The 24,322-nt window shown below is 44.7% G+C and overlaps 1 protein-coding gene across 1 annotated transcript in view; it reads right to left on the bottom strand.

The window, feature by feature from the left end:
- Window positions 1–24,322, bottom strand: part of LOC129706504 (catenin delta-2-like) — a 1,547,539-nt gene that overhangs the window by 310,325 nt on the left and 1,212,892 nt on the right. Inside the window, exon 10 of the mRNA XM_055650854.1 lies at window positions 13,090–13,284. Within this exon, the coding sequence (XP_055506829.1) occupies window positions 13,090–13,284 (195 nt within the window). The remainder of the gene's footprint in view (window positions 1–13,089; window positions 13,285–24,322) is intronic.

Below are 24,322 nucleotides of genomic sequence, written 5' to 3'. Positions count from 1 at the left end.
ACAGAGTCTTTTGCCCAGAGTAGGGGAATCGAGGACCAGAGGACATAGGTGAAGGGGAAAAGATTTAATAGGAGTCCGAGGGGTAACTTTTTCATACAAAGGGCAGTGGATGTATGGGACAAGCTGCCAGAGGAGGTAGTTGATGCTGGGACTATCCCATTGTTTATGAAACAGTTAGACAGGTACATGGATAGGACAGGTTTGGAAGGATATGGACCAAGCACAGGCAAATGGAACTAGTGTAGCTGGGACATTGTTGGCAGTGTGAGCAAGTTGGGCCGAAGAGCCTGTTTCCACACTGTATCACTCTATGACTCTAAGAAGGGTCTCGACCCAAAACGTCACCCACTCCTTATCTCCTGGGAACACAGTGGTTGTCCTCAACACTCCTGTGACTGGATGTGGCTCAATTCTGGCATCTTATTGTAGAAACAATGCTAATTTGCTATTTGAGGCATTGGTAATGGTTGGGATTTAGGGAATATTGCTCTGCTCTTCCTTAAAATGGGACCATGGGAGCGTTTACATCTGGCTGAACGTGTCGTGGCTTAATGTACTCAGCTGAATAAAAGCTGATCTGAAGCTGAAGCATTCTCTCGGTGGTGGCACTGAAGTGGCAGCTTTGATTTTGTGCTCATCTCCGGAGTCGGACTTGAATCCACAATCTTGTAACCTTCTGGCTCAGAGGAGAGAGTGCTAATGCAGAGCTATGGCCGAGTAAAACTAAAGCTAACGGGGTGGGTTGGGGGGGGAAACAACAGCTAACGGGGTGGGGGGGGGGGGGGCTGAAACAAAAGCTAATAGGAGTGGGGGGGGGGGGGAGAAAAAACAACAGCTAACGGGGTGGGGGGGGGGGGGGCTGAAACAAAAGCTAATAGGAGTGGGGGGGGGGGGAGAAACAACAGCTAAACGGGGGGGGGGGGGGGGGGGGGGGGGCTGAAACAAAAGCTAATAGGAGTGGGGGGGGGGGGGAAAAACAACAGCTAACTGGGTGGGGGTGTGAAACAAAAGCTAATAGGAGTGGGGGGGGGGGGGGGGGGGAAGCTAACGGGGGTGGGGGGGTAAAACAAAAAATCATTCACTGAACAGTAACACTAGCAAAATAAGCTCAATAAAATGTAATGTTACCAAACAGTCATTGAGATAACAGTGCAATTGATGCATCGTCCTTCAGAGCTTGGAATTTAGTCCCTCGTCTAGCTAATGGGATTTGAAATCCGCAGGTGAAGACTGAACCATTAAGGTGACTTATACTGAAGATTTATTCCGAAAACTTGCTCTGAAATTTACCAATGAAATTTCTCACTCGAGGTAACCATGGCAATTTGCAGTTGTCCTTGAAATCTTCTGTCAATGTATGATTGTTGATTGCAGCTGCTCTCACTGCAAGAACACTTTCATTCGTTACCGTGGAGGCATTTTAACCACAGTATTCTTGAAACCTCCAAGGATTGCACTGTGACTGTGCCTCGCCTTTCATTAACCATCACTTCTAGCTCGATTAGGAAGTGCGATAAAAATGTGGGGCTGCCAGACTTAACACATTTAACCCATACTCAGGCCCCCGAATGTGCCTTGTGGGCCACTAGGTAATCTCCAAAATCCTGAGTAGAGGGATTATAAAAACCTTGCAGCGGACAGAACATTACGGAATTAATGTTGCCTTTGTTGTGCAATATTTTTCAACATTAAACCAACTACAGCACCCATGTGACCTTTCTCATTTCCTTTCACCAATAGAAACAATTTTGCTTGATTAACTCTATCAAAACACAACATAATTTTTAAGGTCTGTATTGAATCTCCCTTAACATTTACGACCAGGACGAGAGCAGTCGCAATATTTCTAATCTCCCCATGTATCCAAAGTCTCTCATCCTTGAAAGATGTTGCAGTCCAGGATTTCATTAACAACGCACAGAAAGTCTATTACGCCCATTGCAGGATGTTAACTCACTCCTTCATGTTCCTGCCTGATTTTTCACAAATCCTGCCATCCAGAACATGGGTAGCAGAGGAACACTGAAATGCGATCAAGGCACTCAGCTCCTCGTACACCTTTAGCATTTCAATCACAAGTTCCATTCACGGGTCGTGCACTGCAATTACTAGCGTCTAACCTCACAAATATTTCTTGGATTCGGCTATGAAATATTCAACTGATCAATTCTGAGAGATGTTCAGATTTCCATTATCATTTTGATGGCGATGGCTTTCTGATCTCATTCCCAGCTCCAATTGAGTTTGTTCTGGATTTGGCAGCCAAGACCTACAGTAACTGGGTAAACTTGTTCCATTCTGTGTGGAGCATCGGAGGCTGTGGGAAGACCTGATGGAATCTATAAAATGATGGGCAGCATGGATAGGGTAGACAGTCAGAACCTTTTTCGCAGAGTGGAAATGTTAAAGACTGGAGGGCATAAATTTAAGGTGAGATGAGCAAAGTTTAAAGGAGATGTGCAGGGCAATTGGTGAGTGCCTGGAGAGTGGTAGGCGCCCGGAACGCACTGCCAGGGGTGGCGGTGGAGGCATGTGTGGCATTTCAGAAGCTTTTAGATAGGCACATGGAGATGCAGTGAATGAAGGGATATGGATCACATGCAGGCAGAAGAGATTAGTACAACTTGGCATCATTGTGGGCTGAAGGACCTGCATCTTTGTTGTACTGTGCTAAATTCTATGCATTCATATTTGCAATCATAATCTGAGAAGTGCTTTATTGCAAATGATGTAATGTTGAAGTGTCGCCACTATTGGCCAATTTTACACGCCAGTTTCTGCACAGCAAGGTCCTACAAAAAACATTACAACATTGCTGTTATTCTGTATTTTCTTTCTAACGTTAGATCCATTTCAAAAATGATCATCTGAGAAAGATAAGGCTTGGAGTTTGTACTGAAGTCTCAGAAATGAGATTTGAACCTACTGTGTATATCGTGGTTCAAATTGTAAGAACTCTGGGAAGGCCAAGATCATATAGCATTGCAAGCGCCAACAAGCAATTGGCTTTCTCCAGCCCACTACAACAGTGGTCCAGTTAGGGTTTTGAAGGTTACTGTAGGTCCCTCACTCCTCCAATTTTGGTGTCACCAGCAAACCTATTAACCAACAACCCATCTACATGTAATTCCAAGTAGCTTATATGTCTCACAAAGAGCTGAGGTCCTAGCACAATTCCCTGTAGAAACCCATTGGTCTCACCTACCATTTCCATAAGCTTTCAATTCAAACATTATTGCAATGAAGCTGCTGGAGACTCAGCAGGTCAAGCAGCATATGTGAAGGCAAAGGGATAGTTGACTTTTTGGGCCTTGCATCAAGACCTGCGCTTTGCCTCCACAAATACAATTCGACCTATTGAGTTCCCCCCAGTTGGTTTTTGTTTGTAGATAGAACATGCTGGAGGAACTCAGCAGGTCAGGCAGCATCTCTGGAGAAAAGAAAAGGTGATGTTGCGGGTCGAAACCTTTCGTCTGGCCTGATCTGACCCAAAACGTCACCTCTTCTTTTTCTCCAGAGATGCTGCCTGACCCGCTGTGTTACTCCAGCAATTTTTGTCTATCTTTGGTGCAACACAGTTCCTTCCAATGCATTTGTTTTGGTCCTGAGTGTAATGTATTCATGCATATGCTAATGAGTTGGTGTTGTATATAAGTAGGGGATGTTGGGTAATAAATCTCTCTTGTGATCCAGGCAGCCTGCGTGTAAGTTGTTATTCATTCTGCCATCCGGAATATAACAAAATTGGCGGCGAGGAAGGGATAGAGTTTGTGAACTCATCCTTTAAATACAGTGCAGGACTGTTTTGAAACATACAGTATTGTTTAACAGTTTAAACAGTAGATACGTTTGTGTCACAGTTGTTTGCGAGCTGGACATGAGAGGCCTGCAGATCCTTTTATGCAGGTGACTTAGTTTAAAACAGCAGCTGGATAAATCAGCGAGAGTTTGTCAGGCTATCTCTATGTTGTGTCTACGTGGCAAGATGTCATCCTTAGGAGTGTATAACACTGACCATGACATCTGCAGCCATTTGTCAATCCACTATTGTCAATCTCTAACTCCTTCCAGGGAAAGTCTTGCTCACTACCATCTCCTCTCTGCCCCACCCATTTCCCAATCATTTTCTGCTCAATTATTTTGGCTCCCCAAAAAACTAAAATTCTCACCTGCATTCAAGTCCATTGCTTCACCCTCCTGAATCAAGTCAAGTCAAGAGAGTTCATTGTCATGTGTCCCAGATAGGACATTCTTGCTTGCTGCAGCACCACTACTGGCAACCTAATCCATTTCTAATGCTCCTCTTTTCACTTCAACACTGAGTGTTGTATCACATTGACCAAAGCCTCACGAATCTCCTTGAGACCCACCCAAAAGGTGCTTGCACCATAGGGTAGGGCCAAGCGGGAAAAGGTGGCGAATGGTGGAATCTTCTTTTGAGATTAATATTTGAGGAATTAGGTCCAATTTCATACTTGACGAATTATCAACAACCTCTGCTCTCTTTTAGAAAGGAGCTGAGGAGGAACTTCTTTAGTCAGAGGGTAGTTAATCTGTGGAACTCATTGCCACAGGGGGCTGTGGAGGTGGATATTTTTGATGCAGAGATAGACAAATTCTTGATTAGAACGGGTGTCAAGGGTTATGGGGAGAAGGCAGGAAAATGGGATTAGGAGGCAGAGATCAGCCATGATTGAATGGCGGAGTAGACTTGATGGGCCAAATGGCCTAATTCTACTCCTATAATTTGTGAATTTGTGAACATCCTCCAGATTATTAATACCAGGCTCCAGGTGTAACAGTTCAATCATATCGTCATTACACCACCACACCTTTATATTCAAATGAATGACATAGAAAGTTAAGTTCTTGTCCCGCTTGGGCGTCATTTGCCCGTCGCGACAAGCCCTTTACTCATTCACTCCAGCATGTAAAATGTTACAATGCTAACTGCACACAGCTTTAATTGGTAGTGCTCTGAAGCTGAACTCTGGTTTGAAAGAGTACCCTAAGGTGGAGGAGATGATAGCAGCTGTCTTCTCCGAGATACTCTGGAAATCATGCAGTTAGTTAATCAGGCGCAAATTAAAGATATCACATCCATTATTAAGAATGCGTCTATCCAAAGTTCATCTGGGGCATCTCCAGTGAGGGTGTCAATGGCGAAGCCTGGAGTTGAATTAAATGCCTTGAACAAGAGAATGATGTGCTCCATTTGAGAAAGAGCTGTAACGTCACCACAGATATAAAGTGTGGGGGGGGGGGCGGAAATGTTTGGAATAGATGGGTGGGGCGGGATTTTTCCCCACAAGAATGACATTAAGGAGGCTTTTGTATAGGCACATGGAAATGCAGAGAATAGAGGGATGTGGATCAAGTGCAAGCAGATGAGATCAGTTCAGCTAGGCATCATGTTTGGCATAAGTGTTCTGGGTTGAAAGGCCCGTTCCTGTGCTGTATTGTTCTTTGTCATCTATGGAGCAAAGGAAATAGGCGACGTTTTGGGTCTGAAGAATGGTCTCGACCCGAAACGTCGCCCATTTCCTTCGCTCCACAGATGCTGCCTCACCACCTGAGTTTCTCCAGCTTTTTTGTCTTCCTTCGATTTTTGGTCATTGTTCCTTTAAATGACTTGGTTACAAACTACAGTAACCCCACCTCCCTACCTCCCCTATAAATAATGATATTGGAAAAAAAGAAAATTAGCAATGATTTGCATTGGTGTATCATTCACACTAAAAAGGAAGCAAGGCAAAAAAGTTGAGACGTTAAAACAAGTGACTGAGCTAAGATTTATTAACAAACTAATGGTTTATTAATTGATTTTAAAGAAGGTCTTAAAGGAGGAGAGGAAAGTGCAGAGGCATGGGTAGGTTCATGTGATAGGAGCAGAATTAGGCCATTCGGCCCATCAAGTCTACACTGCCTTTCAATCATGACTGATCTGTTTTCTCAACCCCATTCTCCCCATAACCCCTGACACCCGTACCAATCAAGAATCTATCTATCTCTGCCTTAAAAATATCCATTGACTTGGCCTCCACAGCCTCTATAGGGAGAGAACTCAATTGCAGGATTACGCCTTTGGGTGAGTGAATACACACAGTATTGGGTTCAGCTTGCAAGGCTTTGTTCCCAATGGGAGCTTTCTGAACGTTTTGTGAGACATTAAAGGTGTTATTATGCGTTCAGAAAGTATTCAGACCCCTTCACTTTTTCCACATTTTGTTACGTTACAGCCTTATTTTAAAATGGATTAAATTATTTTGTTTTATCATCATCAACGCACAATACCCCAGAACACAGAAGCAAAAACAGGTGTGTAGAAATTTGTGCAAAGTAATTAAAAAGAAATAACTGGAATATCACATTTACATAAGTATTCAGACACTTTGCTATGACACTCAAAATTGAGCTTAGGTTCATTCTGTTTCCATTGATTATCCTTGAGATGTTTCTACAACTTGATTGATGTCCACCAGTGGTAAATTAAATTGATTGGACATGATTTGGAAAGGAACACACCTGTCTATATAAGGTCCCACAGTTGACAGTGCATGTCAGTGCGAAAACCAAGCCATGAAGACAAAGGAATTGTCCATTGACCTCCAAGACAGGATTGTGTCGAGACACAGATCTGGGGAAGGGTATAAAACAATTTCTGCAGCAGTGCAGGTCCCGAAGAACACAGTGGCCTCCATTATTCTTAAACGGAAGAACTTTGGAACCACAGAGTTCTTCATAGAGCTGGCCGCTCTGAGCAATCGAGGGAGAAGGGCCTTGGTCAGGGAGGTAATCAAGAACCCGATGGTCACTCTGACAGAGCTCCAGAATTCCTCTGTGGGGATGGGAGAACCTTCCAGAAGGACAACTATATCTGCAACACTCCACCAATCTGGCCTTTATGGTAGAGTGGCCAGACGGAAGCCACTCCTCAGTAAGAGGCACATGACAGCCCGCTTGGAGTTTGCCAAAAGGCACCTAAAGGACTCTCAGACCATGAGAAACAAAATTCTGTGATCTGATGAAACGAAGATTGAATGCTTTGGCCTGAATGCCAAGTGTCACGTCTGGAGGAAACCAGGCACCGCTCATCGTGGTGAAGCATGGTGGCGGCAGCATCATGCTGTGGGGATGTTTTTCAGCAGCAGGAACTGGGAGACTAGTCATAGAAACATAGGTGGTCTACTCCTGCACCTATTTTCTATGTTTCTATGTTTCGTGATTGAGGGAAAGATGAACAGAGGGATCCTTGATGAAAACCTGCTCCAGACTTATGGATACTTATGGAAATGTGATATTTCAGTTATTTCTTTTTAATTGCTTTGCAAACATTTCTAAACACCTGTTTTCGCTTTTTAATTATGGGGTATTGTGTGTAGATTGTGATTAAAAAAGAAAATAATTTAATCAATTTTAGAATAAAGCTGTAACGTAACAAAATGTGGAAAAAGGAAGGGGTCTGAATACTTTCTGAATGCGCTGTATAGACAAGAAAGCTGTTTTTGTTATGGTGGTAAATGAAAGCAGTGGCTCGAAGGATTTCTAGGTTAGACAAGGACTGAAGTTCATTGCCATAGAGGGAGTGCAGAGACGGTTCACCAGACTGATTCCTGGGATGTCAGGACTGTCTTATGAAGAAAGACTGGATAGACTTGGTTTATACTCTCTAGAATTTAGAAGATTGAGAGGGGATCTTATAGAAACTTACAAAATTCTTAAGGGGTTGGACAGGCTAGATGCAGGAAGATTGTTCCCGATGTTGGGGAAGTCCAGGACAAGGGGTCACAGCTTAAGGATAAAGGGGAATTCCTTTAAAACCGAGATGAGAAGAACTTTTTTTCACGCAGAGAGTGGTGAATCTCTGGAACTCTCTGCCACAGAGGGTAGTTGAGGCAAGTTCATTGGCTATATTTAAGAGGGAGTTAGATGTGGCCCTTGTGGCTAAGGGGATCAGGGGGTATGGGGAAGGAGAGAAGGCAGGTACAGGCGGTGCAGGCTGAGAAGGGACGACAGCCCTATGATCATGCAATGGCGGGTCGGGCTAGGTGGAAGAAAGGCAGGGGGTAAGGGGAGGCAGGTACAGGTAACACCCCCTTTGGAGGATCGAATGGCCAGAGGTTTGGGGTATGGCTACTCCTGCATCTAATTTCTATGTTTATGTTTCTAACCCTAAGTGAACATGCAGAAATGGGTGCTTGGCAGAGATCAGTCAATGGAGACAAAACCCATTCTAGACTCATGTACAACTATTTCAGGAATGCACTTACCAGAGGTTGTCAGTCTGCCCTCTCCTCATTCTCATCCACTTCACCTCCCAGTACTTTTCCACCGGTCCCTCCTTCTCCTCACCTGCCTGCCTGCCACTCCCCTCTCATCAGCCCAACTCTCCTCACCTGTTGCACTCAGTTGCCTCTGATCACTAATTAACCCGGTATATAGACTCTCCTCACCGTTCACACAGTGCCAGATTGTTCTCAGCGTTCATGCAAGACTCTCCAGCGATTTCCCGACTGCCTACACGTATTCGAACCTGCCTGCCCCTGACCATTCTGTCCTGTCGTCTTCCCGGATATCACCTCAGCCTTCTGTCCCCGACCACGGCCTTCGTCCCGTACCTCCTGGTTTCTGTCTGCCTCTCTCCTGGGCTGTTTGGTGTATCCCTGCAACGGCTCCTCGACTTCCTGCCTGGCTTCGACTCTCCTTTCGTCTGTCCCTCGCTGGTTTGTTTGCATCGTGTGTTGGATCTCCTGGTTACCGGACCTTCCGCTATCCCGACTACGTCTCCTGCCTGCCCCTCTTCGGAACCCTCGCTCAATCCTGAGCCTCTGTGTGAATACGGTGTACCCATTCCTGTGTTACTACTCTGTGTTACAGTATGGTAATAAAGTTTATGACCAATTATACCTGCCTGATTCTGTGCTGCTATTGGGTCCAAGCTATACCCGTTACAGAGGTCTAATGTGACAACTTTTCACTTTCTCACCCGCTGCCTCTTGGTGTGAGATTGCCAACAAAAAGTAAGGAGAAACTTTGTGGAGATTCTTCAAGCCTGCAGTCTCAGGAGTCAAAGTTACGTATGTTGTGCAAGCATATATAATGGGCACAGAGGTACAGATTCATGGTTTACATGTAGCGCAGCCATGAAATTCCCCCCTAAACCTTTCCTTTATGATGTTCATTAACTAGCATAAACGGCCGTTGATAGCTTCTATTGTATATCTCGGCACACCTTTACTGCATTCAAGGTGATAGCTACATAAATGTTGTTGTTATCACCTGGCAAATGATTCTGATTGGCATGAGTAGTGAATGAGACCTGGAACTATGTTTGGGTCATATTTCAGTCAATAAGCATGCTCTTTTGTCCAAGAATTTTCTGAAGGACTGTCGTTGACTTTAATGTGCATTCACTGGAGTTTAGAAGGATGGGGGGCAATCTTATAGAAACATATAAAATTATAAAAGGACTGGACAAGCTAGATGCAGGAAAAATGTTCCCAATGTTGGGCAAGTCCAGAACCAGGGGCCACAGTCTTAGAATAAAGGGGAGGTCATTTAAGATTGAGGTGAGAAAAAACGTTTTCACCCAGAGAGTTGTGAATTTGTGGAGTTCCCTGCCACAGAGGGCAGTGGAGGGCAAATCACTGGATGGATTTAAGAGAGAATTAGATAGAGCTCTAGGGGCTAGTGGGGTCAAGGGATATGGGGAGAAGGCAGGCATGGGTTATTGATTGGGGACGATCAGCCATGATCACAATGAATGGTGGTGCTGGCTCGAAGGGCCGAATGGCCTCCTCCTGCACCTATTTTCTATGTTTCTATGAGAGAGTTTGTTTGCATGAATGCACACAGAAGTTGTCAGCTTGCTGAGTTTATGTAGAGACAACATTGGGTCCATGTGAGAGTCAGCAACGTATTGCACGTGGCTGTTTGATCAGCGTTCCAACTCTCCAGAGGTGTCATTGAGTTTCTAGCAAAGATTAATTGAGGACTGATTTACGCAACCATGGAGAAAATTCTTACAGGCTTTACAGAGATTAAATGTGAAAAAATTCCATGAGCACTTTCCTGCTGATTAACTATGAAAGTCCTCTATGGCATTTAAAAGGGTTATCATGAGTTTGTTCACTTTTCAAGTTAGTGTGGGATTAATAACAAATTTGGGCAACCAGTGGTTGCGAAGGGAAGGGTCATTTGTGGGGCGCACAACTTGTGACAAAGTCCAAGGAGTTATTTGTCTTATTTATTCATTCTCAGGTGTGAATGTTCCTGGTAACTGTAGCATTTATTGTTTATCTCTAACAGTCCCCAAACTGAGGACCAAACAGGCGACAGCCATGGGTTTATAGACACTTACAGGCCACACCATGTAAGGATGGTCATTTACATTCCCTGACGGATAATAGTGAATTTGTTGGACTTGGGTCGTAAGGGATAGGAGCAGAATTAGGCCATTCAGCCCATCAAGTCTACTCTATCATTCAATCATGGATGGACAATCTCTCCCTCCTAACCCCATTCTCCTGCCTTTTCCCCCATAACCACTCGATCACCACATGTTCGCTGGTGGTCTCTGGTGAGCCTCCTTCATGGTCGCGAGGAGTTCCCGCATTCTGGGAACCAGTCGCGGCCTCAGTATGGTCGCCGCAAATTTTTCGACATGTTGAAACTTTTTCTGCAGCCAAAAATTGGTCGCCATGGAGAAAATCGATAATCCTGTAGTCGTAGGTACAGTTGTAGTGGGGTCACCATGTAGTATTGGGTAGTCGAGGTAGTTTTAGTTCATCGCCTTTGCTGACCGGGCATTTTCATTGGCTCATTGGGGGGAGAAAAACGTAAGCGCGAGTTTTCAGAACCAAGGAAAACTGATCGGCAATGCTAAATGCCCGCTAAACTTCACAGCTGTGTATCTCTGGTTTATTAAAAGTTGTCTGGCTTCTTTAAAGTGTCTCCACTCCTTCTCCACCCTTCCCCCCCACCCCCCCCGCTCTTTTAAAGGACTTACCATACACTGTGCTAGCCTTCTTTAGCCTTCCTGTTCATCGCGGTGTGTGTCTGTATCACATTGGCTTTGCACCGTGTGAATTTCAGAGGGCGCTCCCCCACTTTCCCTGGCCCCCGCCTTTGCGGTGTGTGTGTGTCATGTGTGCGCGCGTGTCGTGCGTGTGTATATGTGTGCGTGTGTGTACGTGCGTGTGTGTGTGCGCGTGTGTCGTTTGCGTGTGTTGTGTGCCAATCTGACAGTCACCGTTCCAGTTTGCAGTTTTTCAGGCAAGTGCCGTGAGCTTGAAGGTCGCAGACAGTCAGCTGAAAAGTCGCCCAAGTGGGACAGGCCCTTAACTGCTATTTTACCACATTGTTCCATACGCTACAGATTGGAACATGTCCAACTGAAGATAGAAGCGCAAACGTTAAATGGAGCAAATGGGCTGCACTTACGTGGATGTGGACTGATGGATTGTTGATGTTGTGGAAAATGCATCGAAGGAAGCACTGGTAATAATGCTTTTCAAGGAAAAGTGCGATGCTTTGCTTTCACTACAATTATCATTTGACAGGAATGAATTATTCTGACTGCTCCTTGTAAGCACTGCACTCACATTTGCTGCTTAATAATGTAACTAAGCAAAACCATATATAGTAATTTACCCACAGCAGAGGCTGTTGTAAATACCTCTGATCACTGCAAATATTTCATCCAAGCTGCTGTCAGTGCAAACTATTTTCAGTGCAATTTTCAAGAGCCTGTAGGATCAAATACTGTCCTTCATTTCAAAATCCCTACAGATCTGTCACGTTCTGTGGATGAGACATTAAATGAGGTCCTATCTGCTTTTGCAATAATGAGATATCGATGACCACCTTGGACTATGGCAGTGAAACCCAAGTCTAGAGAGCTTAGGTTTGACATGAGTTGCAAAGATGTTTAGGGGAAATCCAAGATGGCATTTTTCGTCACTCATGGAGTGATTGCAATCTGAAACATCTTGCCTGTCAGAACTCTCACAGTACCTGGATGCAGTGAAGACAGTAGAAGGATGAGAGGGGATCTTATCTGGATTTAAGAGAGAGTTAGATAGAGCTCTAGGGGCTAGTGAAATCAAGGGATATGGGGAGAAGGCAGGCACGGGTTATTGATTGGGGACGATCAGCCATGATCACAATGAATGGCGGTGCTGGCTCAAAGGGCCGAATGGCCTCCTCCTCCACCTATTCACCTAAAATTCTTAAGGGATTGGACAGGCTAGATAAACCATATAACAAGGGGAAATGTAATAGATATAGGTGTACGTAGATGTAAGGGAAAATGTTCCCAATGTCGGGGGAGTCTAGAACCAGGGGTCACAGTTTAAGAATAAGATGTAGGCCATTTAGTACTGAGATGAGGAAAAACCTTTCCAGCCAGAGTTGTGAATCTGTGGAATTCTCTGCCACAGAAGGCGGTGGAGGCCAATTCACTGGATGTTTCAAGAGAAAGTTAGATATAGGTCTTAGGGCTAATGGGATAAGGGGAGAAAGCAGGAAAGGGGTACTGGTTTTGCATGATCTGCCATGATCATATTGAAAGGCAGTGCTGGCTCGAAGGGCCAACTGGCCTACCCTTGCACCTATTTTCTATGTTTCTTTGGACCAAGTGCAGGTACATAGGATGAATATAGATAGGTTCTCGATGGCCGGATGGAAATGGTGGAACAAAGGGCCTCGTCCTGTGACGTACAACTCCATGAGCAGGGTATTTCCATCTTGGTGTCCAAGTCAATATGTGTTCCTCAAGGAACATCACTAAACCTGATCAATATCACACTGCTGTTTATGAAACCTTCTTGTGAGCAAGATGGGTGTTAGATATCCGCTATTACAACACTGATCACGATTTGAAACTTACTGAAACGCCTGTGAAATGATTTGGGATGTCTCAAAACCATGGAAGATGTTACATATATAACAGTTATTCATCACATATGATCTTGTCACTGGAATCTGGGTTTCAAGTGAATGGGTGCATGTTTGGCGATGGGAAGATGTGTAACGTATTCATATATGATAGTGATTACAAGCATGACATCTTTACATACATCACTGTACCTGTACTAGTGCGATAAGTCCCTGTGAGAGATGCCTGGAGCGGGTCTCCTTGACTTTGACTGAGACTCCTCAAAGGGGGCTTTTGATAAACTCTATCTTCATATATGGGGTCAATGTGGTGCTCTGGAGACTGCAGCGGGCGCAGGTCTGGGCCCAGGTGCCCATGTTGGCTGCTGTAGGAGGCACGAGAGCTAGCTGTGATGCACAAGAGAAAACAAGAGTTTGAGTGTTCAAAATTCGCGTTCAATGTAAGCAGCATTAAAGATGTACAGATTCTGGCCTAGCAACGAACAACCTTACCACCTAAAGGCGAATGGTATGTTAGCATTCATAGCAAAAGGATTTGCGTATAGGAGCAGCGAGGTTCTACTGCAGTTGTACAGGGTCTTGGTGAGACCACACCTGGAGTATTGTGTACAGTTTTGGTCTCCTAATCTAAGGAAAGACATTCTTGCCATAGAGGGAGTACCGAGAAGGTTCACCAGACCGATCCTGAGATGTCAGGACTTTCATATGAAGAAAGACTGGATAGACTCGGCTTGTACTCGCTAGAATTTAGAAGATTGAGGGGGGATCTTATAGAAACTTACAAAATTCTTAAGGGGTTGGACAGGCTAGATGCAGGAAGATTGTTCCCGATGTTGGGGAAGTCCAGAACAAGGGGTCACAGTTTAAGGATAAGGGGGAAATCTTTTAGGACCGAGATGAGAAAAACATTTTTTCACACAGAGAGTGGTGAATCTCTGGAATTCTCTGCCACAGAAGGTAGTCGAGGCCAGTTCATTGGCTATATTTAAGAGGGAGTTAGATGTGGCCCTTGTGGCTAAAGGGATCAGGGGGTATGGAGAGAAGGCAGGTACAAGATACTGAGTTGGATGATCAGCCATGATCATATTGAATGGCGGTGCAGGCTCGAAGGGCCGAATGGCCTACTCCTGCACCTATTGTCTATGTTTCTAAAACAGCATCGTGAGTGTGTGAAAGTCACAACCAATCCTATGGTTCACAGAGAAGAATTTTGGGGGGTTTCTGTCCTGAGGCAGCAAGTCTGTTCATCCAAATTCTTGCTGCTTCTGACCTTTAGCCCAGTAGCTGCGATCACAGCAGCTGGCTCCTGAATAGACACTCCTCAATACAACCAGCACTCTTATCATTGCCACTTATAATTGCTGAAACGATAGATGGCTGGGGCAGGAGAGGGTATGTTAGAGATCTCTCGGGAGAAGGCAGGATTCAGAGGTTGGAGAGACCTGGGATAGCTGGTGAAAACAATAACTGCTGGGAGGCATGTTCTTCATGGGATCTTCCAGAGGGCTTGCCTGGCAGAAGGTTGCCAGGAAAGTCTCTGCAAGAGAAAACCCATATGAGCACAACAAGCTTTAGAATGAATGATTTTTTTTTTTAATGTTTTTTAAAATTTATATTAATTTATTAGAAGTACAATAAGTTCCAGTAGTACCACCACATATATCTTATTACATTTGTTGTACCCCTTCATTTTTTGAGCTTTAATAAAGATAGAATGAGAGTTAGAGAAGAAAGTTAAGAAATAGACCCTAGAAAAGAGAGAAAGAAAGAGAAGCAGTTACTCTATTATAAAAAACCACGCAAAAAGGGATATATCAACCATATTTTTCATCCCCCGTTACCAGATCCTGGCACCATTTATTTTTTAAATTACCGTTGCATCTTATACTTGTAGTAAGTCAATAAATGCAGACCTAGTATGAATGATTTTAATATAATACTTAATGTTATGGATAGTGTTAGTCGTATTGCATTGACTCTTCGACCAAGAAAGCGCACCAACTCGTCTACTTCCTCAGAAGACTAAGGAAATTTGACAAGTCTCAAATTACTCTGGGGAAGCCTGCTGTGTGTGCCAATTCTTCCTGCTAATCGTGCTGAAGTGTTCTCTCCTTGAGCACATAGTTTGGTGACCTCTCTGATATGATGGTAGCAACAAACCATGACGTGTGGCTAAAATCAGCAGCAAATGCTTGGAATGGCTGTAAGGTCAAAAGACTGAGAGTGACCATGATCTCCATAGAGTGAAGTGGGCATGGCACATATGCAAGGTTATGTATGAGGTCACAGAATGGCTTGGGCGGCGCCACTCTGGTCAGCAGTGGCCTCTGCAGCCCGTCTGCGTTTTTATTATTTTTTGTCTATGTTTTTATGTAGTTTTTGTTATTTTTTGTTGGGGTGTGTGGTGGGAGGGAGGGGGTAACTTTTAATCTCTCCCTGCACGGGAGACCCGACCTTTTCTTTGTCGGGTCTCCGTTGTCGTTGGGGCTGCAACGAGGAGCGGCCTCCAACAGGAGAAGACCGGGGGCTCTGGTGCCGACTACTCACCTCACCGTCGCGGAGCTGGCCGAGTTCAGAGCGGGTGGAGTGGTGGTGGAGCGCTGCTGCGGCCCGACCTCCGGAGATTCGGAGGCTGCAACTGCGGGTCTGGCGGACGGCGGCACCGGGAGCCCGCGGGTCCCTGGAGGGAGACCGCTTTGCAGGGCTCCTGCAACGGCGACTTCTCCCGCCCGAGTTGCGGGGTCGAAGAGCTCCTGGAGCGGGGCCTGACACCACTGCCCCGCGCGGCTTGGAATGGCCGCGGGACTCTGCGAGCGCACGCCGGGGACTCTAACACCAAGACCCGGTGTGCGACCTTGCATCACCCGGCGTGGCTTTAATGGCCGCAGGACAATCGCCATCGCCAGCCGGGGGCTTTGACTTTGACTCTGACATCGGGGGGGGGGAGAGTGCAGTGGAGAGATAAGTTTTTTTGGCCTTCCATCGCAGCGATGTGATGGATGTTTATGTAAATTATGTTGTGTCTTGGGTCTATTTGTTTGTAGTGTATGGCTGCAGAAACGGCATTTCATTTGGACCTCAAGGGGTCCAAATGACAAATAAATTGTATCTTGTATCTTGATCTTGTGCTTATGTATTGTCTTTCAGCTGACTGGCTAGCACACAACAAAAGCTTTTCACTGTGCCTCAGTACACGTGACAATAAACTAAACTCAACCTCAAGAAGGTCTGAGAAAAAAGCATCAATTTGTGTGTTCGCCCTTTAAACAAGACAGTTGCAGGGAAGGTACACAATAATGCTGGAGAAACTCAGCAGGTGCAGCAGCATCTATGGAGCGAAGGAGATAGGCAACGTTTCGGGACGAAACGTTGCCTATCTCCTTCGCTCCATAGATGCTGCTGCACCCGCTTTGTTTTTCCAGCATTTTTGTGTACCTTCTGTAGATCAGTGCATGTTCCTTTAACATAGTGACCTCACCACTACTAACCACTCCCCATTGTCTCTCGTATAATTGTAAGGTCCCCACCTCCAGCTCGCTCTCTAGCTCCAGTGATGACCACGGACAGCTATTGCATAGTGTATGTTAGTGATTATAATAATCCATCAGTAAAAGACTCTGTGTAGGAATCAAGTCATTTTACATGGTGTCAGAAGTGGGATTCGAACTGGTCTCCAATTGGAGGCGGGCTGGAGGTGGGGACCTTACAATTATACGAGAGACAATGGGGAGTGGTTAGTAGTGGTGAGGTCACTATGTTAAAGGAACATGCACTGATCTACACCTTCAATTTTCCAGCATCTGCAGTTCCTTCTTTAACATAGTTGCAGGGAAAACAGGGTTAATCAAATCTGTCTGTGCTAGGATTAAGAAAAAGGAGTTACATTTTTCATATCAGTGACTGGGGATATTGGAGATAGATTTGTACTGTAGCTAAATCCTTTTGGCAGAGTTTTGTGCTGGTGAAAAGATGGCTGCACAAATATAAATCCTGTAGGAAAAACAGCAGCTGAACTTCCCAAAGAGGGCTAAGATTCACGGGAAGGGAACAGTATGGCAGGGCCCTTGGTTAAGACAATTTGCCAACGGCAAAACTCTGTTTTCTATTGAGTCGCGCACACACACCAAGGAATGGCTGGGTCTCGCTGTCTGCCAGTGACACATGCAGTCAGGCCTCTACTCAATATGAAGTCAAGGCCCCTTTATCCATTTCTTTATGAAACAAGATGTGATTACAATTGTTTGGGGGATGTGGGGAGGTGGTTTGGGGCGGGCTGGCTGGGGGGGTAGAGTTGGTTAGAAAACCTCTCTCCATTTTATCCCAGTCCATGGGCAACACGGGTTTCATTGATTAATTAGCACAGGAGAGGGGAGAAGGACCATGGCGCGAATGGTCTTTGATTATGTTGGCTGCTTTCCCAAGGCAATGTGAAGTTTAGATGCAGTCGATGGGTGACGGCTGGTTGTATGATGGACTGGACCGCACACATCACATTGCAATGAACTACTTCAGCATGAATGACTGCAAATATAGTCATTAGTGTTGGGACCAATATTACTGGTACCACATTGATGCCACGGCCAAGCAAACATACTGACACCTCTAGGAAATTCGGCATGTCTCAAATCATTCTTACCCATTTCTAGAGATGTACTATAGAAACCATCCAATCAGGATGCATCACATTTTGGTCATGGCAACTATAATGTCCAAGACCACAAAAACTGCAGAGAGCTACGGATGCATTCCAGTACATCATGCAATCCATCCTCCCATCTACACCTTAGTATAATCACAAACCATTCTCTCTTCTTTCCTCACCTGTTGGGCAGAAGATACAAAATCTTCCACCAAATTCAAGGACGGCTTCTTTCCTGCAATAGCCAGTCTTGTACGGACCTCTTATAACAAGCATTACCAATCCCTCAATCTACCTTGATCTTATAACCATATAACAATTACAGCACGGAAACAGGCCATCTCGGCCCTACAAGTCCGTGCCGAACAATTATTTTCCCTTAGTCCCACCTGCCTGCACTCATACCATATCCCTCCATTCCCTTCTCATCCATATGCCTATCCAATTTATTTTTATTTATTCCCTTAGTCCCACCTTCCTGCACTCGTTCTTTTATCGGCACTTTCTCTGGAGCTGTTACATTGTATTCTGAAGAAGGTTCTGAACCGAAACGTCACCTATCCATTTTCTCCAGAGAAGCCACCCGGAGCCATTCCTGCGTGAAGTGTCTATCTTATATATTGTGCCGTTTGATTGGAATTGGATATGGTTGATTTACCTGGATAGCCCGAAAAACATTTTTTTTCACATGACAATAACAAATCAATACTAACAGAGGGGCCTAGATTACATTCTGGGACTATATGATCCAATACCATCATTTTTGCTGGGGAATTTCTATTCAACTAATTACACATGTCAGGTGTAAACCAGCAATATGCAGTTCCTTCCTATGCACTTCACAAGAGAAAGTAGCTTATAATGATCATGATATTATCTGAAAATTGTGAAAATGCCAACTGGTCGAATAATCACAGCAGAAAATCCGTTATCTTTACTCTTGTTCCTCCAATGGACTTAAACCTGCTGTGCAAAATGACCCTAGATTATAGCTACTCAGATCAGAGGCAATTACGGATAGGCAATAAGCGATGTAAATGAGTACATGGACAAGCAAAGGCTTATGACAAATTGATATTGGACATGCTGCCTTTGTGAGAATGGAAAATAATGGCAGGCTTAGTAGAATTGCTCCTGCTCTTGGTGATGGCCAGGATAAGTGGTTCAAAGTTCTCCTCAGCATCAAATATGACATTGAGGTTATGATCACTGTGATTCTGCCTCCCCTAGCTGAGGGGGTTGGAGTCATAGGCTAGGGGGTGACATTTGCATGCGGCACTAAAGACACAGGCTTCCCCCCCTTCATTCTTAATTGGTGGACGTATCTGGGCATCCAGTACTGGAAGTTGCATGAGCCGTGTGACCATGTAGAGACACAGACAGCTGTAGAGGCCAAGTCAGTGGATATTTATACGGCAGAGATACATGGATCCTTGATTAGTACGGGTGTCAGAGGTTATGGGGGAAGGCAGGAGAATGTGATGATGAGGAAGAGAGAGATCTGCCAATTGCGTACAGTTTTGGTCTCCTAATCTGAGGAAAGACATTCTTGCCATAGAGGGAGTACAGAGAAGGTTCACCAGACTGATTCCTGGGATGTCAGGACTTTCAAATGAAGAAAGACTGGATAGACTCGGCTTGTACTCGCTAGAATTTAGAAGATTGAGGGGGGATGTTATAGAAACTTACAAAATTCATAAGGGGGTGGACACGCTAGATGCAGGAAGATTGTTCCTGATGTTGGGGAAGTCCAGAACAAGGGGTCACAGTTTAAGGATAAAGGGGAAATCTTTTAGGACTGAGATGAGGAAAACATTTTTCACACAGAGAGTGGTGAATCTGTGGAATTCTCTGCCACAGAAGGTAGTTGAGGCCAGTTCATTGGCTATATTTAAGAGGGAGTTAGATGTGGCCCTTGTGGCTGAAGGGATCAGGGGGTATGGAGAGTAGGCAGGGATGGGATACTGAGTTGGATGATCAGCCGTGATCATATTGAATGGCGGTGCAGGGCCGAAAGGTCACTCCTGCACCTATTTTCCATGTTTCTATGATGAAATTGATGGGCCAAATGGCCTAATTCTACACATATTCCTTATGACCTTATGACAATGAAGAGACTAAGAGAACAGCTTAGAGGGCGGCACAGTGGCGTTGGGATAAAGTTGTTGCCTTACAGCGCCAGAGACCTGGGTTCGATCCTGACTACGAGTGCTGGCAGTACAGAGTTTGTACGCTATCCCTGTGACTGTGTGGGTTTTTCCCGGGTGTTCCGGTTCCCTCACACACACCAAAGAAGTACAGATTTGCAGGTTAATTGGCTTCGGTCAAATTGTAAATTTTCCCAGCGTGTTAGCGCAGGGGGTGATCGCTGGTCGGCATGGACTCGGTGAGTCGAAGGCCCCGTTTCTGCTCTGTCTCTCTAATGTCTAAAGAAGAAGTAGCAAGTCTGGAGCAAGGTGTTGCCAATATAAATGTGAGCATCATTACCCAGAGGCTAAGGGCGTGAAAGAAATTTGAAGTAATCTGACTTTAATTACAGACAGACAGACAGGCGAAAGAAGTAACTGGGATTTGAAGTCTTATACCTGCATAAGGGGGAGAAAAATCAATTGATCAAATCAATAATTGTTCACTGATCACATTATAAACACATAACAATTACAGCACGGAAACAGGCCATCTCGGCCCTTCTGGTCCGTGTCGAACACGTATTCTCCCCCTAGTCCCATCTACCTGCACTCAGACCATAACCCTCCATTCCTTTCCCGTCCATATAACTATCCAATTTATTTTTAAATGATAAAATCGAACCTGCCTCCACCACCTTCACTGGAAGCTCATTCCACACAGCTACCACTCTCCGAGTAAAGAGGTTCCCCCTCATGTTGCCCCTAAACTTCTGTCCCTTAATTCTCAAGTCATGTCCTCTTGTTTGAATCTTCCCTACTCTCAATGGGAAAAGCTTATCCACGTCAACTCTGTCTATGCCTCTCATCATTTTAAAGACCTCTATCAAGTCCCCCCTTAACCTTCTGCGCTCCAAAGAATAAAGACCCAACTTGTTCAACCTTTCTCTGTAACTTAGGTGTTGAAACCCAGGCAACATTCTAGTAAATTACAACATTACTGAGGTCGGTCAATGTCCTGGGATTAGGATCAAGGCACAGGGTTTAGGCTGACCTGACAGTGTTTGACCACAACCAGCTGCATGATGAGGAAAGGGATTCACCCCAAAGAATATACATGAAATTCACCATCCGGAAGGGCACAAGGCCACTAGGAGTATGACTCTGCGTATGTGTGTGTGAGTGAGTGTTACCATGTGTAACATCTGCGAAAGGGAGCTTGTGTGTGTGAGAGAGAGAGAGAGAGAGAGAGATCAGTGGGTGCAGGTTATAAATGAGTGTGGTGTGAGAGAGAATGTGAGGGATAGCCAGGCACATGTATTAGAAGGGTATAAGTGTGAGAGAGCACACAAGTGAGAGAGCAACTATGCCCATGCATGTGGAAACATAGAAATTAGGTGCAGGAGTAGGCCATTCGGCCCTTCGAGCCTGCACCGCCATTCAATATGATCATGGCAGATCATCCAACTCAGTATCCCGTACCTGCCTTCTCTCCATACCCTCTGATCCCCTTAGCCACAAGGGCCACATCTAACTCCCTCTTAAATATAGCCAATGAACTGGCCTCAACTACCCTCTGTGGCAGAGAGTTCCAGAGATTCACCACTCTCTGTGTGAAAAAAGTTCTCCTCATCTCGGTTTTAAAGGATTCCCCCCTTATCCTTAAGCTGTGACCCCTTGTCCTGGACTTCCCCAACATCGGGAACAATCTTCCTGCATCTAGCCTGTCCAACCCCTTAAGAATTTTGTAAGTTTCTATAAGATCCCCTCTCAATCTTCTAAATTCTAGTGAGTATAAACCAAGTTTATCCAGTCTATCTTCATAAGAGAGTCCTGACATCCCAGGAATCAGTCTGGTGAACCTTCTCTGCACTCCCTCTATGGCAATAATGTCCTTCCTCAGATTTGGAGACCAAAACTGTACGCAATACTCCAGGTGTGGTCTCACCAAGACCCTGTACGACTGCAGTAGAACCTCCCTGCTCCTATACTCAAATCCTTTTGCTATGAAAGCTAACATACCATTCGCTTTCTTTACTGCCTGCTGCACCTGCATGCCTACCTTCAATGACTGGTGTACCATGACACACCAGGTCTCGCTGCATCTCCCCCTTTCCCAATTGGCCACCATTTAGATAATAGTCTGCTTTCCCGTTTTTGCCACCAAAATGGATAACCTCACATGAGGTTGAGAAAGCATCTGTGTAGGAGGAGGAGTAATTTTACTCACATAGACTTTTCTGTCAATATATGGATATGAATATACTGGATATATTCCTGAGGTCATGGTACGAGGTTACACTGATACACGATTCATTAAACTGCAACAGAGTTAGCAGAACTTCAGATAGACACAAAAAACTGGAGAACTCGGGCAGCATCTCTGGAGAGAGGGAATGGGTGACGTTTCTGGTCGAGACACTTCTTCAGACTGGTCTGCATCACGGGCACAGCACAACGTCTACTTCCTTCCATCCAGCCAGCCACCCGACATTAATATGTAATATAAATGAACTCACATTGCTGGGCTCTGATAAAAATGAATGAATGCAAATAATTAAAGTCTATTTTGAACTGTGTTTGGATAAAAACTAGGACCCTATAGTTGGCCTCGACCAGCAGCTGTGATCTAAATGAAGGAAAGAAGGTCACCTCCCCACTAACAGCTGCAGGAGGGTTGGAGGATTAATGATTGGGCCGCGGGAACTGATTGCCCAGGGAACTGATTGCTGATTGCAGGGAGCATTGCCTCCAATTAAAGGCTCATTTCCGCAATTTCAAATCAGGGCTAGAGACCGGAGCACACTGATAGGAGAACGCATCCATATCATTCCTTGAAATGCTGTCCTGCATCACAGGCAACAGCAGTGTAATCATTTGTAATTAGCTCCACTAAATCAATCTGTTGTCTCGGACATATCACGTTCTCACAGCTTCCTGTTTTAAGCTTTTACTTTCTTCATGTGTTGGAGTTGGTGGCATCTCTCGGGATGTTTTCTGATCAACAACTTTTTTATCTCTCTGCTCATGTTGTAAATTCACAAGAATGTTCCAAGTCATGAGCTGTGTTTTAAACTGAAACCCTTTCATTTTGTGTAAAGCATATTTCGTAGTCTTAGGTTGGACAAAGCACTGTGCAGCCAGGCAAGTGCATATAACCATATAACAATTACAGCATGGAAAACAGGCCATCTCGGCCCTTCAAGTCCGTGCCGAACACTTATTCTCCCCTAGTCCCATCTACCTGCAGTCAGACCATAACCCTCCATTCCTTTCCCGTCCATATACTTATCCAATTTATTTTTAAATGATAAAATCGAACCTGCCTCCACCACCTTCACTGGAAGCTCATTCCACACAGCTACCACTCTCTGAGTAAAGATGTTCCCCCTCATGTTACCCCTAAACTTCTGTCCCTTAATTCTCAAGTCAATTCTCAATTCTTAATTCTCAAGTCAAAGTAATTTTGTTTGTAGTTGACATTGCAATGGAAGTCACTGTATTGGACAGTGGTTTTTATACTTGACAGTGAGATTCATTGACAATCCATTCAATGGACCTGTTCAATTTGTTCCCTAACTCCATCTTTTTGGTTTAGGATGAGGTCCCTTTATCCCTTTCATTGGCAAATTGTCCACAATATCCATGAGTTTCTGGTGAGAAGAGAACACTAAATATCTGATAAGACACAAAAAGCTGGAGTAACTCAGCGGGACAGGCAGCATCTCTGGAGAAAAGTAATGGGTGACGTTTTGGGTCAAGACCCTTCTTCAGACACAAACCGACGCAAACCAGTCTCGACCCGAAACATCACCCATTCCTTCTCTCCAGAGATGCTGCCTGTCCCGCTCAGTAACTACAGCTTTTTGTGCCTAACTTTGGTTTAAACCAGCATCTGCATTTCCTTCCTACACTAAATATCTGATGCCACATGTAGTTAAAAACGTTTCCTGATAACACCCACAATGGGCCGATTTTCTCAGACATGGCAGGTTGACACTAGATAGTGTTTCTCTGTACTTATCCTGTTGAATCCTGTTACCATCTGAAATACTTTGCTCATTTCTGTTCCTCCCACGGATGCAGGCTACATTTCTGTAAACTATCTTCAGAATTTAAACCCTGGCATCTTTCTGGTGGAGATGTCTACGGAGCCAATACATTTTGTTTCTGAAAAGTAGCACCAGGCTGAATGCAAAGGTTTAGTCCATGCTTGTCAATGTTGTATCTTTTCTCCAACGTTGGAGGATAGTTATCACAGGGTAAACGTTGCAGTTTATGTAGGCACAAGTACCCTCATTAGGAAGGTGGATTGTCTCCTGGTTTTGGAAAAGATTATTTGACAGATCTGTCCACATTAGTGCTGGCCAGAACATTAAAAGAGGCAATCATTTTTAATGGAGTGATTATCCTGTTATCTCTGCAACATGAGACGCTGAGATCTCATGAAACCGAGCCAGCCACTGTATGAGTTTTTTGATGCAACAGTTTAATTCTGAATTGAAGGGGCACACTAGTAAGGAACTTAATTCTGGTCTGTAACTTAATTTCCAGCGCGTTACTGTTGAGCAGCTTCCTGGTTGGTTTGGTCAAGACATGGACTTGCAGTGGTCTCCACAATTTTTCCTACATTTGTTAGTTTTGCAATATACTCCCTATG

Source organism: Leucoraja erinacea, chromosome 2 (genome assembly GCF_028641065.1).
Source record: "Leucoraja erinacea ecotype New England chromosome 2, Leri_hhj_1, whole genome shotgun sequence".
NCBI lineage: Eukaryota > Metazoa > Chordata > Chondrichthyes > Rajiformes > Rajidae > Leucoraja > Leucoraja erinaceus.
This window is presented reverse-complemented; position numbering and strand designations above follow the sequence as displayed.